The sequence below is a fragment of the Buceros rhinoceros genome, unplaced genomic scaffold (assembly GCF_000710305.1).
Source record: "Buceros rhinoceros silvestris isolate BGI_N320 unplaced genomic scaffold, ASM71030v1 scaffold33853, whole genome shotgun sequence".
Lineage (NCBI taxonomy): Eukaryota > Metazoa > Chordata > Aves > Bucerotiformes > Bucerotidae > Buceros > Buceros rhinoceros.
The window spans coordinates 72,430-92,050 of NW_010406118.1; the positions used below are offsets into that span (position 1 = coordinate 72,430).

At 37.7% G+C, this 19,621-nt stretch overlaps 1 protein-coding gene across 1 annotated transcript in view; it reads right to left on the minus strand.

Moving 5' to 3' along the window:
* Positions 1-19,621, minus strand: part of RALGAPA1 (Ral GTPase activating protein, alpha subunit 1 (catalytic)) — a gene marked incomplete at its 5' end in the record, with an annotated part of 110,905 nt that overhangs the window by 69,314 nt on the left and 21,970 nt on the right. The window contains 6 exons of the mRNA XM_010133963.1: positions 1,942-2,118; positions 3,236-3,452; positions 4,811-4,935; positions 8,225-8,386; positions 13,518-13,658; positions 17,975-18,136. Coding sequence (XP_010132265.1) covers positions 1,942-2,118; positions 3,236-3,452; positions 4,811-4,935; positions 8,225-8,386; positions 13,518-13,658; positions 17,975-18,136 — 984 coding nt within the window. The remainder of the gene's footprint in view (positions 1-1,941; positions 2,119-3,235; positions 3,453-4,810; positions 4,936-8,224; positions 8,387-13,517; positions 13,659-17,974; positions 18,137-19,621) is intronic.

The following is a 19,621-nucleotide window of genomic DNA, read 5'->3' on the forward strand; positions in this document are numbered from 1 at the left end:
GACCTTTACATACGATGGAAGAGAATTAACAGAAATAAATGTGGAAAATTTGCTGAACTACTTGAGTCTCCTAAGATGCACTAAAAGATACTTCAGCGCATGTGGATCCAAATTTGACTGAGACTACTACAGGTTCAACTTTTTGTGGGCTTAGTAAACAGCAATAAATTGTAAACTCCATAATTTGATAACATGAAATAATGTCTATATGCCAGGAAGAAATTTTCCTTCCAAAAACCTTCAAAGAAGAACTATTTAGAAATAAGTGGTTTTCTGAGCAGCAGAAAACTCAATTCTTATGAGCGTGTTTTGAGGTTGAGTTTCTGCATGGATTTGCTGGTATCTAACAGAGAATTCATGTTGCAGTCCCCTCCCAGTCATGGGACTCTGCAAACATGCAATTTTCACTAGATAGCTGCCTATCGTTCATAAAACTTCAAAGAAAAGAATGTCCTTCTGTTTTCTTATATGTTGATTTAGAAACATATTTAGAAATGAGACAATGGGCTCCAACACTGCTAGGGGTGTGGAACAGTCAGAGAGAGACAGTAATTTCCCAAGTTTTCCTTCCTCAGGAAACCCAGCTAAATGCATGACACACAAAAGCTGCCTCTCCAAAACAGTGGTCCAAACAACGAGAAGAGACAGCCACAGTACCTCTCAGTGGACAACTCAGTCATTGATTGCAACCTTATCAATTCAATTACAGTGCAAACTTGGAAGAAAATACCAAACAGTAGTGAAATTAACAACATATACAAAACAAACAGAAACAGAGCACAGTTGCTGCGAGGACTTTCAATGAGCACACAGCAAAGGAAAAAATGAAGAGAACAGAAATCAAGCTAAACATTGCTGAACAAGCTGAACAACAATGTCCACGAAAGCTAACACCATGCTTCTTTCAGCAGAAGGCAATTTTAGAAAGTGAAAATTGTGGCGAGGGAAGTAAAGATGTCTTTCAGTGTCTCTGAAAACGCAGAGTTTGACTTCTCACAGAGAACAGGACACTGTATGCAGGTATAAGGTTTCACAGATAAACAGGAACTTGTTCCCAGGGTTGTAAGAGGAATGGTAGTGCTTAACAGTTATGGAACAAGGAGTATGAACATGATGACTATGGACATCTTTACTTCTTTTGGCAAGAGACCATTCCTCTTCAGAGAGGAAGATTCTCTCTTTCAGAAAGGAGCCCATTCAGTTTGGGTTAACCACAGCACTTGATGGTTCCTGACCTAATTGTCACCCTCTGTCTCAAGAACAATTGCACAGTAAACTGAGGGAGCCTCAAGCTCATCAGCTGAGGCTGTGAAACACTGCTCCTGACAGGATTACTCTTCCATGAAAACAATAGGGAAAGTAGTAACAGAAAAAAGAATTCTGGAGTTACACAAATTGAACTGACCTTACGTGGCACAGTAAGGTTTTGCGTATTAAAAGCTCCCATTTACACATTTGACAATATAGCGAGAGGTTAAGATAGATGTATATAAAAGAAGTATATAAAAGAATCCCATGATACTTCAGTATGATACACTGATTTGAAAGAGCTCTGTCAAAACCTACCAAGGGAGAAACTCTTCCAGAAAATCAGCTATTTGACTACCAGTAATAGAAGGACACTTGTAAGAGATCTAGCATGTATTACGTGGTTAAGAGTTTTCTCTCTAATAATTGTATAGATTTTCATCATGAAGGGTTTCAAATACATTTAGCATCAAGCCAAGGATCATATGGGTAAGTCAGTCAGACTTAGCTTTTCCACTTATGTTATTTCACACGTTACTTTTCAATAGCAATCAAGAAATAACTGAAATCCAAGAATCATCTTATATTAGAACAGAGGTTCACTGCAAAAGTTAGAGCTTGCATTCTTCAGGATGGGTAGAAAATTTCTGAAATAAATGCTCTTTTTTTAGCGTTTTTTTTTAACTGCTTTACCAGTAATAGTTGCAGCTTCAGCAGACAATGGTTGCTGATTGAGACTACTTGTTTCCGAATCTATGTGGAGGGTAGTTAGACTGGCCACTTCTTGCTCCTCGGCACTCTGTTGCTGTCCTGAAATTGCATCAGCGTCAGTGGAAGCCGGTGTCCCTGCCTCAGTGCCAAAGCTGAAATCTGTGTGAAAAAAGCACTGTATTAACTCACAACCTAAAAATACCACTAAGGTGAAAGACAAAAGCCCAGCACCTCCAAAATTCTCCATGAAAAACTTGTATGTGCATCTCCTAAGCTGCTAACACACTGTTGCAAAATCTACATAAAATGTAACAGCAGAATTGATTATTATGAATATTCTCATTTCTGTCACAAAACTGCAACTGTGCTTCTGGAAATGACATTCCTATTGCATGTCCTGTATTCTGCTTTGTTGCTGACAATAACATAAAAATAATGGAAACATATACGAAGGAATTTATTTGCAAAATTTACAAGCTGGAAGAAATATCCAAGCTGGTTGTTGAAGCACTAACTTCAAACTAAAAATAGCATGGCAAATGATGTCATGGCAAATTTTTCAACAGTGAAGAAAAAAATGTCACATTGAAATGAAGGTTTAAACACCATCACTTAGCTGCATAACACCTACGTATCTAAAAATTAGAATTTATGGAAGAAGTTACATCATATAAGCGTTATTTCTCTCAAATAAAATACGAAGACATAATTTCTAGCAACCATAATGACCTCTTCTGTTGAACAAGAATGGGAGTGGATAAATTAAATGAAAAGTATTATGTTATCACACAAAGCATACTAATTTTAACAAAGCATACGGATCTCACCATGATTTTACACTTAGTATCCTGATTAATCTATAGCTACACAGAGACTGCTGTAAAAATATCAGAAGCCCTTCTTTAAGTTTTACCTACGTGTTCTGAAAAGAATTAAAGTAGTTCCCAAACTTAGTAACCGTTCATGTTGATATTTTGTGCAAAACGGATGTGCTCCAGGCAGAAGACAATATTGCCTTCTAACTTTGGTTCACTCCCGTTCTGCTTTTTGCACAGTTGTATCCCAGTGCTGTTTTGTTTATATACTATAAACACAAGAGTCTCTCAAGAACTCTCCTTGCTCCATTAACTTGTTAATGATTTCAATGGGAAGTCAAAATAAACTCTCTCTACGGAAAACTGCCGGCATACAACTCTACATCAAAAAATAAGAAAGAAAAGAGAAACTTGCAATCAGTCAATCAAAAATGTTATTACTTTTGGAAAAATATACTTGCTTTCAAATTTTCGGCCATCATACTGGAAGGCGCTGAAGGAGTCCGAGTGGCTGTCTGAGCTGATGAGGTCGCTGCTGCCCGCGCTGGCGGGTGAGGTCCATTCGGAAGGCACGCCTGGGTCGTCTATAGGACGCATTTGGTTCTGTTTGTTCAATATATCAGGAAGGTCTTTAGGAACTTCTAGGCTGCCAGGACTGCTTCCTCTTCTTGTCACATTCTAAACATTGAAGAGATAAATTATCTTACGATCTTGGACAGCTTATGTACATCAAATGGAAGAAGCAATCCCACATCTGCAAACGTCAGAATGTAACAAATAGTTCCTAAGCACCTAAACCAGAAATTGCCATCATCTACATACATAGCCAAGGCTTCCCAAGACCCCAGACGGGGTCTCCCCAGCAGGGACTGAAGAACCCAGGCAGTCACAGAATTTCATTAATATACATTTTATTTGCCTAATGAATTTTTTGGGCACACACTTTAAGAGGCTAGGATTCAGACTAGCATGTGCCACACACATATTAGGCAAGACTTGAGAGAGAAAAATAGTAAAAAGGTATACTATCTCCAGATTATGTCTAAATCACTAAATAAATTTTGTCAACTTCGGTTCCAGACACAAGCAGAAAAAAATGTCAAGGCATTTTGCGTTTTCTAGCCTACAGCTACCGTGCTACAAGCAAAAATTTAATGTACGCCACAAGCAAATGAATTTACTAATTCATGCATTTATTTTCCTATGATAAAGCCAAAACCTTGGTATTGAGTTGGACACCGAAGACAGCATATAACAGATATAAGGCATTTAGATTTGCTCGTGTAAAAGTAAGGTAGTGTTCTAATTGGAGTCTTTCTTTAAGAAAGACCATTTTTTTTCACAGATAGGACTGCTTGAGAGGGGAGACAGATAAGAAAACCAACCATCAAGTTGCATAAACATGAGTTCAAAACAAGAAAGAAAAAAGCATACATTTGGACAAACTCTAAAGGTCCTCTCTTGCCATTTATAAAGGATGACAATAAGCAGCAATTTTTTCTCATCATGTCAAAGAATCTTCTGTCCCTTATTAGCAAAAACTAAACCCCTTACTGACAACCTTCTACAGGAGCATGTCTTAAAATGACCTTAAAAAAAAAAATCTTAAAAAATTCTAAGTAGAAAAAAGAACTGAAAAACTTTGAAATGCTGCATTTAAATTGTTACCCACTCTGTTCTTCATTTGCACCTTTTTTAATTTAATATTTCCTCTTTCACTGCTAGTTAATAAAACACCTATCTCTTCGAATCAGCTGTCTCGTTCTGTAAGCATTCAACAGTAACCAGAAATTCTTCACTTAAAACTGATTATCATTTTTTCTCACTATGAATGGCATTCCAAACAACAATATGACACTTCTGGAGAAGTGCAGGATAAAAGACATGAAATGCTGGTTGACGGTTACCAGAGATCAGTTTACAAGAAATTACTCAACAATTGTATGTGTTTTAAGGAACTGGTTTATAGTGTCACTGATGAGTTTGTGCATATGGGCAGACTTACATACAGAACTGTAGGAATTTTAACGGCTTACCAGTGCGCTACCACTGCGGAGTCTCTCAGCTATAAACTCATCCATGAGGTCAGGAACATTTGTATTGCTATTGCCAATATCACTATCAATAGGGTGCAGCTTTTGACTCATGTCCTCTCTATTAGCTAAAAGCAAATGAACAACTGTATATAGTAAAGAGCACGTTAAGACAGTTTCAAAACACAAACAAATGAAAACTCCTGCTAATGAACATAAATTAAAAAAATCAAAATCACCAAACATGCATTTTAAGAATTTCCCTCTTTTAAAGCAGATTCTACTTCAAGAATTAGTACAGCTTCTTCTTCCCACTAAGCGGGGTTAGTTGATTCCAGTACCACCTTTAAGAGCAAGAAGCTTATAGGTAAGCACTACTCAAAGTTGTTAATGCTTGCATTAAGGACACAGCATATATTCTTCCTCCATATCATGACAAAATCCTAAACATTTTACACAATTCCTACAGGCTCCTTCTTCATTGCATTCCCAGTGACGGGCAGTGTGGTGGCAAAAATAAACGGGGTTGTACTATGTACTAATGGCAAACGTCAATGTGGCACCGTGTACAGTTAGTATAAATAGTGCAAGGAAAATGCTATGTAATAAAATTACATGCTTGTACATGGAATGAACAGTCAAACTCCGGATGGTCAATGGCTATGAACAATTAATTAAGTTCACTTATTTATCACTGTTTTGATATTTTATTTTTGATATAACTATACTGTTCATATTTAACTGTGCTGTAAGACCTGATTTCACGATCTTCACCTCTAAAGTCTTTCAGTTATTCACGTTTTCTCTGTAAGAATTTTTCCCTATCATCTCTCATGAGACCACAGTGTCGTTTATTCTACGAAGGAGGCTCTGTTAAATGTTACAGATTTCAAATAAAAGGTACATCTCAAGTCAGTGCTTTCCAGCTCTCCCTTTGTAGGAAGTCTAGATTCTACAGAAAAGCAGAAGTCCTTTTTGTGACCCATGCCAGTCAGGCTCTGCTTACAGAGACTGCCCTCAGGTGGCATTAACATCTCGATGCAGGATGCAGTACAGAACCCCCTGTTAATCATGCCAGCGAAACAACGGGGAAAAAAGAAAACCTGCTTACTGCTGAAAGTTAATTTATTGTTCATTGAAGGTTATGTGAACTAGGACACTGGGTATTAGAGTGACAGCCTTCTTTTTTGATGAGTCCACAGAAGTCTCATAGTTAGCAAGAGAAAGACTATCATGAGACCTTCATGAACATCCATGATTCCAAGAAAAAAGAAAGCAATGAAAGATGTTGCCAAGATGTAACTGCATCCATTGTGATGAATGAACACAGAAAGGCTTACAGCATGTTTCGAAAAAGACTCAAACAAAACCTTATGATCAGACTCATAGAGAACTGCTGTAATGAAATCATTCCAGTAACAGGAGATTTCTGTTTCAGATTATTTTTTAGAACTTATCTAAACCAACTCTCAAATGCAAATTTGAGGGGCTTTGTTGTTTTGGAGGAGGAAAGGGAGGAAGAGGAGGAGGAGGAAGAAGAAAACACACTAAATGAACCAGATATACAATTAGTTCAACCTTGCTGGTCTAGAGCCAGGTCCTTCTGACAAACTACACTCAGAGTGGAATAGCACTTTGATAAAATATGCGTATGCCAATCATTCAGTAGGCGGAATTTTAAGGCTCTGCACGATAGAGGAACATTCAAAACTCTCAAGCTTTAATCCTTTATTAGGTCATTTACTGTCTCTTCCTCTTCCCTAACCTGATGGTCTTCAGCAGCAAAGAGGTTCAACTAAATATCTTGAAAAGGGAAATTAGTAATCTGAAGTACGTAAAAGTAACTTATGCTGGGAGAAAAATCAGCTGGCTGTAGGCGCATGCATAACGAAACAGGGAAAGCAGTGATCATCCCAAAGCCTTTTGATTGCTTATCAGAGCTTGCTTCAGTTGCATTAAGCCAAACTGGTGCTGCCTTTCTCCTTTTGCGCTCTGCACACTGTTAGTGCTCACCTGCAGCTTTCCTTCCAAAATAGCCCATTACATGACTGTACAGATCCCTCAGTGGAGCCTCTGCTGGCATTCTGTTCTGCCTCTGTGGGGAAACATTTGCCTTCGGCTTCGAAAGAGCATGGACAACAGTTTTATAAACACCACCCAGGGAGCCCTGCTGTTGTGCTGAGTCCTGACCTGATGATGCTCTAAAGGCACTGCGACTATGGAACTGGTTAACTGCAATACCTTCTTTTTGCGGCATGGCTGCTGGAGTTTCTGTAGATTCCTTACTTTGCTTGCTCTCAGCTGAAGCAGCACTGATCGCATCTAGAGGTCTATATATTCCAGGTCTAACCAGCTCCGTGCCAGCTGATGAGCTGGTGCTTGCACTGGTGCTGCTGTTGCCGCTACCAGTACCACCGCTACTGAAGCCACCGAGTTTACGAAGTCTTGCTTTCCAGGCGGCCTCTTTGCTCTCAAGAGGATTGTAAAATTGAACCGATTCTGTAGATGGCCTAAAAGTAACATGAACGCTATTTCTTTTTTTAGTCGTTATTTTCATGATTTTGGCCCTGTGAGTTACGGTTTCAGATATACTCCTTTTAGTTGGTGACAGTTTGCTCATGCCTCTGACGTGAGGCAGCTGAGGGTTAACTTGTGCTTTAGGAAGAATTTTCTTTGCATGCGAAACACGTGAGTTGGTTACTTTTTCATTAAACTGGGCAATTCTATGCTTTTCAGCTACTGCTGCTTCCACAACTAAATCTACATCAGCTTCAGTGGCTGCTTGCCTGTACAGGTATCTCTTCCCTTCTTTGCTGCTAGGACTACTTGACCCATGATCAAACACGCTTTCATATTGTTTATCAGTATTTAACTGTCTGGCTTTATCGAGCGCTTGATTTCTTGTAAAAATGTCTACTTGAATAGGTGCAATATTACTTATAAAGCCACCTTGGTTTTGTTCTAGGTGCAGGTCTGTGTCATCGGCTCTTTCTGTAACAGTGATGCTATTGGTGCATTGACCGGTCTGATCTCTATTTTCTAATCCATCCAGTGGTAATCTATCATTCCTATTTACTGAGGTATCAACTTCGTGAGCAGAAGCCTCACATTTATCTATCTCAAAGTTACCGCCAAGTTCTTCTTTTTCTTTAAGATATTCTCTCAGAGAGGAAAGGAGATCATCTTCACCTTCAAGGTCAACATACTGGCTTTGTTCAAAGGCTGTGTTTGCAAACTCTACCGGCCCTATTAAATGACAAAGATGGTCATAAATACTATCCCCAACTTCCAAGGAGGACTCTCTGCTATTGGTATCAGTGATATGGCTTTCAGTGGATCTATGCATTGAAGAGGTCTCAGTGGAACTCTGTAAGCTTGGAGCATGATGGGATGAACTGTCAATGACAGGAACTGCACCTTTGGCTCGTTCAACTGCGAATGGTTCCAGGATGTCAGAGGTGCTGCTGCTTCGTGGCAGTTCCTCATTTAATGCACCAAAAACTTCACTTGGAGCATCTTCACTCTGTGAAAAATGTCTGACTCGAGGTGGACGTGGAAGAATTTGAGCATCGTCAATGTCTGTAGGAAGAAAGTATATGTAACATGCACTAAAATTTACATACAGAGATCATATTTATTTACCACTACATCCTAATTACATGACTTTAAAAGCCAGGAAAGTCCAGAGCCTTGCTTTCTTAAGCACAACAGAAACACTTTTCCCAGTACTAAAGTGTTAAACACACGCACATAATATCCAGTACAGAATGTAATATAAATGAGTTAGACCATCAGAACACAGTTTTAAATGTTAACATGCATGAGAACAAACAGTGAGACCATGGAACGTTTGGAAATACAGTTAAAGCTAGGGCTGTGCCAATAAGTTCAACAACTCAATCAATATTATTCCAGCTAGCTTGTTCAGGGAATGGTTACCTGGAATACAAATTAGCTTAACGACAGTACCCTTCATGGAACTTTTATCTTCAGGAAAGTGCACGACTCAAGGAGAACGAGTAAGTTTTCTGGAAAATTAGAATTGCCTACTGAAGTAGCAAACTATTACTTTTTCATAACTTGAATGAAGACATAAAAATTACTGAAATATCAGAAAGAATACTGTCATACAATTATGAATATTATGGCATAAGTAATCCTAATCCTAATCTATGGCAGATCGTATCCTAAAGGCTAAAGCTTTTAAATGACAAGGAAGAGCTGGCGCGACACAGAAAAGATGACTACCTGTCAGGGATAATTTAAAGACAGACTCTTTTTCACTAGAAGGATGTTTTGTCTCTAATCTTTCACAAAAATGTGGAACTAAATACTTAATGGAGGCTCACGTCCTCCTCTTCTTCCAGTTTACTCAAGCAAATGTGACATCTATAAGAATTACCAAATTAAGGACCTTGCCACTGAAGAACATCCTGCAGCCTCAAAACAGTTAACATTAGAGTAAGGAAGACCAGAATATATGTTATGACCATTTAAATTGGTGATACTTCGTCGTGGTTGAGAATGCCCGTATGTTAACATCAGTACAAGTCACAGTTAACTGCACCAACAGCTGCAGTTCCATCAGGGATCACCTAGGAATTGTACAGAAGTATCTTCAGCCCACTTCACGTCATCCACCAAAACAAAGAACCTTCACACTCCTCTTCAAATCTCCTGATAGGAACACTACATACTATCAAATCATGCAAGACCAAGTACCTCCTACAGACAAGCTAACTAATTGCACGAATTCATGTGATCCCTTGCAGTCTTTTTACGGGAGAGACACTTGAACAGGAAGGTAAAAACAGCCTTCTCCATTTTCTGTTGCTTTCTTTTTGATAGAATCCTTTATTTCCCAGATCTATTTTTGACTGTGTTCCACTTAAAGAGCTGTAGATATGCTTTTAAAATAAGGAATAATAATAAAGAGTTTAAATGAACAACAATGAGAATTATGTGCCGCAATAAACAGACTTACCTTGTTCTGCCTAGAGTGTTTATCTTCAGGACTGGAAAGGTGAATTTACTAAAAATCAGCACAAAATTTAAGCCCTTTTCCCTCCCCTCAATCTGATGTGTTACTGCCAAAATAAAGAAACTATGTTGAATCCATTTAAAAATATTTCAAATTATTACTTCATGGACCTCTATATCTACTTCAGTAATACTTAATAACGATAACATGAAGTCACCTTAAAAACCTGCCTTAAAGTGCTCATACACTAACTAAATGTATGTCTTGGAAGAAGATGAAAAGTGGTATTTCCATGCCCAATTTTTCAGGGCAGTTAGAATTTGAAAATTAAAGTTTGGCCTAATAGAAATTTTACTGAACTGTAACAAAGCTCTTACAGAAGAAATAGAGAGGTCTGCGTTGGAAAAAGAGAGTAAACATCCAGGGTATTTCAGAAAATAAACAGGAACTGAAAAAAATCAGCGTACACTGCACGATTTATTATCCCTTTCCTCTCTCTTCAGCTTTGATAAACAACAAATTTCTCATCATTGTTCTTGTTCAAATAGTAACTACATGAACAAACACCCCCTGGAATGAGCAGTGTCTCTCTCTAGTTGGAACTGTTATGTCAAACTCTATTGACTGAGGCAGGGACTAACACAGGTTACGCTTATATAATCTCAAAGCTATTTCTTACAGCTGCAAAAAAAGGACCACAGGATTCAGTCAAAAATATGTGTGATAATGTTATATGAGATTGATATATGTAACTAGGATACACCCATCTCACCCTGAGCCCTCAATATGCATCTTTCACACCCTTTGGCAACTCGAGCTTATCTAAAACAGCAGCCTGAGGGTTGCACACTGTGCATGCATGCAGTGATTATGATTTTCTAGGATGTTGAAAATTACTGGATGGAGAACTCCAAATGCACGCAAAGCCGCTCCACACATTGAAATAAATTCAGCTTGATTTTATTTCAATGTTGATCCAGCATTAATTTTAGGCGCTCATGTATGCGTGACCAGCACATACAAGTATAGAAACACTTTCAAACGAATGTGTAGTGCTTGTGCCAATAGAGATTTCTTTTTTGTAGAACAGAGGAATAAATTACGGAAATGAAAAATACACCATTATTGCCACACCAGCATTGAAAATACCGACAATGTTCCGCACGAGCTTTCACTAACCACACTGCGGCTGTGTGCCTGACACACTGCACGTACGGAGGAGAAACGCTGGCCTGGATCCTAATACGTTACAGTGAGGAAGAGATGGAAATTGGTAGTTCAGTCACACTTTTCCTTAAATCAACCTTACCTCTCCTTTTTCTGCTGAAAGGCAGAAAGAAAAGGTAGTTTTTCAGCATCAGGTGGGAGACAGATACACTAGATACCAACTCATGGAGAAATAACGTTCTGGCAAGACAGATCTTCAAGCAGAAACATTGTGTCTCCATAAACAGCAAATTTTAGTTGGGTGCTCTGCCTTACTCTTGAAAAATCAATGTATTGTACTGCACATAAGGTAAAGGGTTTGGCATAAATGCTTTCCTTCGGACTGCCTGTCAAGATTCACCAGCATTCAGGGAGTCAATCTATCAGTGAGGAGTTTCACAGCTAAAAAGAAGCTGAATGCTACTTCAGAAAACTTAAGCTTAGGGCACCCTTTTCTTTTGGAATCACAGAAACAGAATGGTTTGGGTTGGAAGGGACCTTTAACGGTCATCTAGTCCAATCCCCTTGCAGTGGGCAGGGACATCTTTAATCATTTGAAATATCCTCTCCTTCGAGTTGTATCTGAAAGTCGGTTAGGGCAACAAGGATATTCATATAATCGCAAAGTAAGAGAAAGGGCTTTTGCAGATAGCTAAACATCATTCACTACCTAAAGGATGATTACGATAGAAACCATGTGATTACTTCCCAAATTACACGCTGCACATCTGGACACAGAAGGCTTTCATGAAGCTGTTCCAACACACACCTGCCTGAGAAGGCAGCAAAAGCAGGAAGCACCTGGGAGCTTTTCTCTGTTAAAAGTGCAAAGGTCTGTAAAAATATTTAACTTTTAAAAATTACACTGGTTGCACAGTCTTTGAATCAGATGAGTATCAACAGAGAAGATAACAGCCAGAGGGCCATCAGGTTTGGGACACATGAGAAGAAAGATGCAAGCTAGGACCTTCCAGAAACAGGGATGATAGAACTGACTGCAAAAGTACTTTGTCTTTAAGACAGGATAATTAAGTATCAGTGACTGTACGACAAAATAATACTTCACTATGAGAGCTCAATCCCTTCTGTAGATGCTCTTAAGATCTTCATTGACTATATCCAACAATGTCATGGCCAGGTAGGATCTATTTCCTAATAGGTTGTTCATGGGCCGTTCCTATGAAAATCCCTATCTTCTAAGTTCTATTAATTTCTATCTCAGCAGAGATATCCTTTGCACTCATACATTTACTAACTTATTACATATATTTGTATTTAATTCTTTCTTTGTGGTATCAAGATACGGACTTGATCTTAAAGGTCTCTTCCAACCAGATGATTCTATGATTCAAATACTTTTTAATTTTTCATTGTGAAAGTCTGCTCTCTCCCAGAGCGGGTTCCTTAGACTTTACTGATTCTCCATTTATGTTTTCAAACTGAATACTAAGGCACCACGTTTCTGTTTCACAACAACGAGCCTTAATTTTGCACACATAACAAAATACAGTTACGAAAATACAGTTCTTGATACTTCTTGGGTGGCAAAGGCAGGTAGGAGAAAAGTCAGAAACCAAAAAGAACCTATCTTTCATTTAAAAATTACTGCCATTAAGTCCTTATACTTGCATAGTTTCACTATATATTTAGTCCTCCAACTATGCTGCCTGTTTTTTTTTTCCACGCATTGAAACAAAGGCATAATATCACTGTCTGCCTTAACATGCTACTAATTTACACCTATGAAATAGCCAGAGCACAGGAAAAATAACATTATCTGTAAATTTCCATGCACGCATTTTAAAAATTATGTGCTAATTCTAATTGTTGAATTTGTTAGCTCAAAGAAAATTACCCAAAGAAAGCTACTATCAAACTTCTAGCCAAGCTTCTCCCTGCTGGACCACACGTAATGTTGAGGTAAACTACAACTCTGTAAAAAATAGATCATTTGGAAACCAACACCAAAGCACTTCAGAATTCTGAACTGGATTCACTGTTTGAATGTTTTGATATATTAATGAAACACAGGCGTGCCGTAAAGCCTGTTACATGACACCATATCCTCCAGACATTCTCTTTTCATGGCAGCTAAAGTATGTCATTATCATGCACAACATCTATGATGTAGAATTGAAAAAAATGATGGAAAAAGATATAAATAGCAAATCAAAGTAAAATTCTGTTCTTCCTTTCCCTCCCTCACTCATCACAAACAAAATCTTCAGATTAGTTATACTTTCTGGTAGATGCTATATTCCTCTTACCAATAAATTGAAAAAGCGAGAGATTTCTGATTATCACTTTTACGATAGTAAACATTGGCACAGCACTAACTTCTAACAGTTCCAGAATGAATTGCAAAATAGCATGACTGAAAATATTCATTCTTAATCTCTTCCCCTCTCCCCCCATCCCCCAAGTAGTTTTACTTTGAAAAATTTAATGATTTAGCAGAATTTGAAAGCAGAAGGTTTAAAAAAGTGATAAAGGGGGTGCAGAAATTAGCAGAGGTGGCACTACCTGAAAGCTCATCAGAAAGGGGAGTGAGAACAATATCAGGCAAGAAGGGTTTGGAAGTATGGATCAGAACAGGAGCACTTTTAGCACTGCGTATATAGGCCGATGGCAGAGCACATTCACCAATGGATCGGCTTCTCATGGCTTTAAAAAGGAAAAGAAAGAAGTGGGGAAGGAAAAAAGAAGAGTGACTATAATGAAAGGCTTGTGTCACAGAAAAAGCAGCAACAGAGAAAACAAAGATAAAAAGGAAGAAAATTCAAAAATTAAAACATTTCAGCACGGCAGATATTGGCAGAGCTGTAAGAAAGAAAAAATCAGTGGACACATAAGACATTTTGAGTTTTTAACTTTTATGTAAAGCAGCAACAATGCCTTTATTATGACGATTACAGAGATTTTGCACTCAAAATCAAGAAACTAATTAACACTTTTTTTTCCCATTGCATCAGGGGTTGAAAAATCAAAGTTAGTCACTCCACAAGCACTCAGAACTTCAAAACATTTAACAGAAAAAGCTACTTACACTGCATTTGTATTTTTCTTTCAGATTTACTCCTGAAAAAGCATCTCTGAATTTTACCCATACCCATGATTCTCCAAAAGAGATTCAAAAGCATAAGGAGAAAATAACCAGTTCTGTGTGGAGAAATTTGCAATACAGCTTGTTACAGTTCCACGTTTAAAATGAAGTGACTGAAATGAAATGGTTTGACAACAAAAAGCATTAAATTGTTTTTCCTCCTTAGGGTCTGGCTTTTAATCTACACTGGATAAATCTTGCTCAGCTGATCCTAATTCACCTTTTTGTATCTCACAGCCTCACAACAGTCCTACAGAATGGAAAACATAAGATCTATGGCATCGGGATCAAGGTTGCATCTGCAGCTTTTCTAATAGATTTAAAAAGAATCTTTATGACGCTTGTTTTCCTTTGTCAGAGTAAGACAAAGTGCGCTTGAAGTTCTTAAAACAGTAGTATTCATTGTTTCAAGCAGCTTCCAAAAGGAAAAACTGCTGCAAATTTGATAACTTGGTTTAAAATAGCTGCAGATAAACTTCTTTTAAGAAAACTTCAGTGCATCTTCCAAAAATACTATCAGTACAATATTTAACCAGTCTTTGAATTCTTCTATAGATATTTTCAAAACAACGTGAAATATAGACTTACAAGCTTAGTGCTCCTGATCTGCACGGGAATCAGAAGTACATGAATGGAGCGCAGTGAAAGTTGAGCACATCACACTTCTAAATCAGGTTAAAGAATTGTCCCTAACAGCCACATGCAGATAACTTGGGTCGGTCAATGTACACAGAGCAGAAAACACATTCGACAAAGGCAGCACAACTTAAAAAGGAGTCTTAACATCGGTTTGAAAAAACAATTCAGAAAGACAGACATTTCAAGAATGAAGCCATTCTCTATTAAACTTAGTCTGTAAGACAGAAACCGTTTCTTTTTTTTTTTTTTAAAAAAAAAGCAAATGTGTAAAGGCTTCGACATCTCTGTTTTAAAGAAACAATAACAAAATTCAGGATACATAGTTAGATGCATTATAGTCATCATTGTGCCTCTAAAAATTAATGTAGGCAAGAGAAAAAACAGCAAGCTACACAGTGAATCTCAAGGGTCTTTTCCAATGTAAATGATTTTATGATTCTATATAAACAAGCTTCTGAGATTGAATATTGTGTTGATGACAAATCTTACCGCGAAGTGCCCCTTTTTCCCATATCATACTGATATTAGCAAGGGGGCAGCGGGGAGCAGAACAACCCATTTACAATTTGGAAGGTGGAAATTTAAAAACAAACTTTTGAAGGAAAAATTGGTGCAGTGTATTATTATTGAAAGTAAAATTAACTCTGAGATGCTGTAAAAAGAAAATGTGGTCTCAGTACCTTATTATTTTAAATAAGATGTGTCATATTCAATTCAGTAATTAAAGTAGAGGCAGACACCACCAGAATGTGGACTGGGTATGTGACAGTTTATAACCTTCCACTGTTGTCTATCGACAAAAGCAGAACAATAAATCAGTAAATTCCTTATTGTCCATTATTTTTATAGGACTAGAATCTGCTCCCTAAGCCACAAATTCCATATCTCGTCCTAGAGAAGATTTTTCAACCCATATGCACATCGTGTTTAAAGGCCCCTTTCCAAAAATTACTTTACATAAGTTCAGGCTAAAAATATCAGAAAAGCTGTGATTTTTTATTTGAGTAACACACACATACACACAAATTTGGTGCAGCAATAAATATGTGCTGGCATGAGGATGGCTCAAAAAATAGAGGTGCACAGATGTACACTAAATGTGTACAACATAAAACAGATGAAAAAGAAACCCCAGCTTTTTCTTTAGCATAAAATATTGAATGTGCACTTCCCCCCTACTCAGATATAAAGAGTATGTTATTCGCAATCAAAGGAAACGTACTACGTATCGGATATCATGCACCATTATCTGAGGTCTGACTCGATTCCAGACTTAGCTTGTGGAGCTAATGTTAAACTGAAGGAGAAGATCTGAGCAGCAAATTCTATATAAGATTTTATTTATTGTGACTATAAACCAGTTTTTTTTAATTATGTGACCCTGTGTTAACTGGAACAGATTAAGAAGCATCCAAACAGCTCTCTTAGCAGACCAAAGAGAGAGCAACGAGCAACTGTCTGCAGACAGTTTTTGTCACATATTCTTCACTATCAATATTTTAAAGAACAAGAGTTTGGGATTCTGGCTCTGGCAACTGTTTCAGGGCTTTTAATCTTTTAAAATCATCCTGCTAATGATGTAATGCTTGTCCACAGATGGTATTCTACAACACAAAATTTTAACTGGTTACAATAATACAAACTTGGCTTATTAATATCAAATATGTAAGATAATTGGAGGAAAGAAACAGAATCATGGAAGCTAAAGCACAGTGAAACTAAAATCAGATTAGTTTGCGGCTAACCAGGTCAATATATAGCTTGATTAGAATAAACTTCAGTCATTTTAGGGCTAACATCATATAAATAGCCATCTTTCAAACAGCAGCAAAACAAAACCATTAATAAATTGACCAAACAACATAACCTTCTGACAGAATATCTGAAATATTAACAATTTGGGAAGAAGAAATTTTAACATGAGCTTTACCTTGTTAAGACAATTAAGATTTAAAACAAAAACACTGCAAAGTTGATCACAGACTATCTATGGTGAAGCAGAAATTACATTTCAAGTATCTGTGATCCATAAGGAAAACTTTAGTCAAACTAGGTGCTGTCTGCATATACAGGAGATGCAGGAAAAGCTGGTAGCATTCGAATGTGTGAAAGAGACAGGAAGTTTTGGAGTTGTGGCTTCATTTTCTTACATGTCTGTACTGCTCCTAGAACAATTACCTCTTCCACAACAACAAAAGCCTTATGAGAAAACGAATGATTGAAATGGAGAGTTTGGAAGAGTATTCAAATAAAATCTTTGGCTAAATAACCTCTGTGACTTAAAACTGCAAATATTTTCGGAAAAAGGAAGAAAAACATTAATTTTTGAACAGCTAACACAATTACATATCCAGCTGCCAATATACATCCCCAGTTTTTAAAACTGTGTCAGAATGTACCTGCTTCCAAGGGGTATCAGTGAAGCATCACCACACAATGACCGAAGCCACTGCTACTACAGAGGTAGTAAAAAAGCAAAATATAGTACTTAAAAGGTGGTTCTTTTAAATAAAAGTAAAATCAGCTTGATATTCCTTCACATAAGGGATAGCACTGAGATCATCAAGATGAGACAAAAGAGTAAAGAAATTTGTAGTCCAGTTCATGTTCATACTCTAAGCAAATCACACAAATGTAAACGAGTCTTCTGAGTAATCCAGCTAAGGCACTGTTCATCATCACTCATTTCTAACAGAGGGAAGAGTACCTGCCAGTGACTGAGCTGAGAAACAGACAGCTTCAGCAGTGGAGAACTGCACACATCCCTGCCCGGCTTTCATTAACACAAGATTCGGGATACAGTCAGAGCCAGCACGTTTTATACAGACGCAAACTTATTTCTCACACTTTTAAATATTCAACCTATTTTGTGCATTTTGAGAACACAGACTTAAAAAGCTTTCTATCACCCGCCTACCTGTAACACTGCAAACCATTCCAGGTTTTTCTCTTTCATATCCACACAACAGTATTATTTTTCCTGTCTAGCTTAAGCGTGTGATCAAACTCATTAAGAATTAGTATTTCAACTGCATTACCTTCATTTGCAGTAACTGCAATTCTTATCACCACAAGGTATTCAGCTACCCACGCAGGGCTACACAATTTACGTGTTTAACTGATTACTACAGGTAGTACACTTTGGTGGAAAGAAGTTAACCACGTTGCAATGGAAGTCAGTTACTAATTCCTTACCCCTTCTCAACTGTCACTTCTATCAGCTGTTACAGATACGTACCAACTGTTTTCTGCCGTACTATGCTTCTTGCCTTTTCTGTTCCTGGAGAGCCCGTGGTTGTAGCACTGCGTTGTCTCATCGGTGCTTGTCCAGGCTGATCACGGCTCCAGCCTCTAGAAAAGGACTTATCAACAGAAGATTTTGGGAATTCATGCCCAACTCCTGCAAAAATAGAATTGCAAATCTATTCACTTCTATTCTGGTAACACCAGATATTTGTAGTTGTGTTCTTTCAAGAGGTTTTAAAACTGGATAGAATAAATTCTGTTATCAAAGCAAGCATGATTTCAAAAGCTAAACAGCTCATTACCGGGTTTAAAATGCATAAACCCATTCAGCCAACAGTAACACTAAGGGATACTCAAACTTTTTCAGATGTGTTGGTGCTATAAAACTACTGTGATTTTCTTTTCTGACTAATCAAGTGCAAAACCACAAGAAAACAGGGTTTACCAGGGTTGTAACCTGATAAAATGTGTAACTATAGAAATGTTTCCTTTGCTGTTCCTACTAGACAAGACTCATACATTACAGACCATTAATATTATGAATGTCTTTTCAAATAGTTTTTTGACATTTGAAGAACATAAAGATGATGAAACATTTTAACAAGAAACACAGAAGCAAAAACATGGGATGATGGGCTCAGAGAACAACACTCTTCAGGACAGACGCTGTCTCTGGAACGCCGTTACTGAAGGCTAACATGAACTCTTCTCATGTGGCTCTGTATGGGTGACATAGATGACTCAAAATGGTTTTTAAGCCTGTATTCAAAAAACTATACAGATTCTTATGTCACAACAGACTTTTCAAATTGTGTCTTTTGCAAGAAAAAGAAGAAAGCTGTAGAGTATTGGAAAACAAAAATACATGATCTGGAACAGCCTCTTGGGGCCAACAGAGAAGTGTATTTTTGTGCAACTGTCACACACCAGAAGAAGAAAACAGAAGTGTGAATTGGATAATGCCTTTGCTCAATATGAGAAATCTGGAAGCATGTGAAACGCTTTTAGGAAAAACAGCGTATAGGAACGTCCTCTTTAAGCGAGAGAATCCAAATAGATTACTTCTCTCTGACAAACCCTCAGATTTGATGGGAGAGCCACATCAATCAGAATAGAGAGAGATTAAGAAGTAGAGCAAAAGTTACACTTTTCCCCGTCTTTATTACTCACCCTAAATATAATCCTGCCTCTCACTATTAGATCTCAAAGTACTTTTTAAAGGAGAACAGTGGAAACAAAGAAGTGATTGCTCATGGTCCCTTGCAGAAAGTCAGTCTCCTATCTGGGAAGAAAATCCAGTTTTTGCAACTCTCAATCCAGCCTCTATCCAGAAGGACAGACTTCTGTCCCTTACCAGGGCCAGAACTGTACAACCATAAGCAAGTAGACACCCCCCACCCCTGCCCCCCCAAATAATGTCCTACAGAGTATTTCCTGCATTGTTTAGGGACCAGTTTAAAAACTGGTACCATGGATTATTGAAAGTATCCTTTCTCTTAAATAGTCCAGCAAGGTCACTTTGTCAAAACCTGTCTTCACCATGGCTTAGCAATGAATTAGTACTCCAAAAAAAAAAAAAAAAAAAAAAAAAAAAAAAAAAACAAAACCCCTTTGGCATTTTTCATTTTTAAAAAAATTA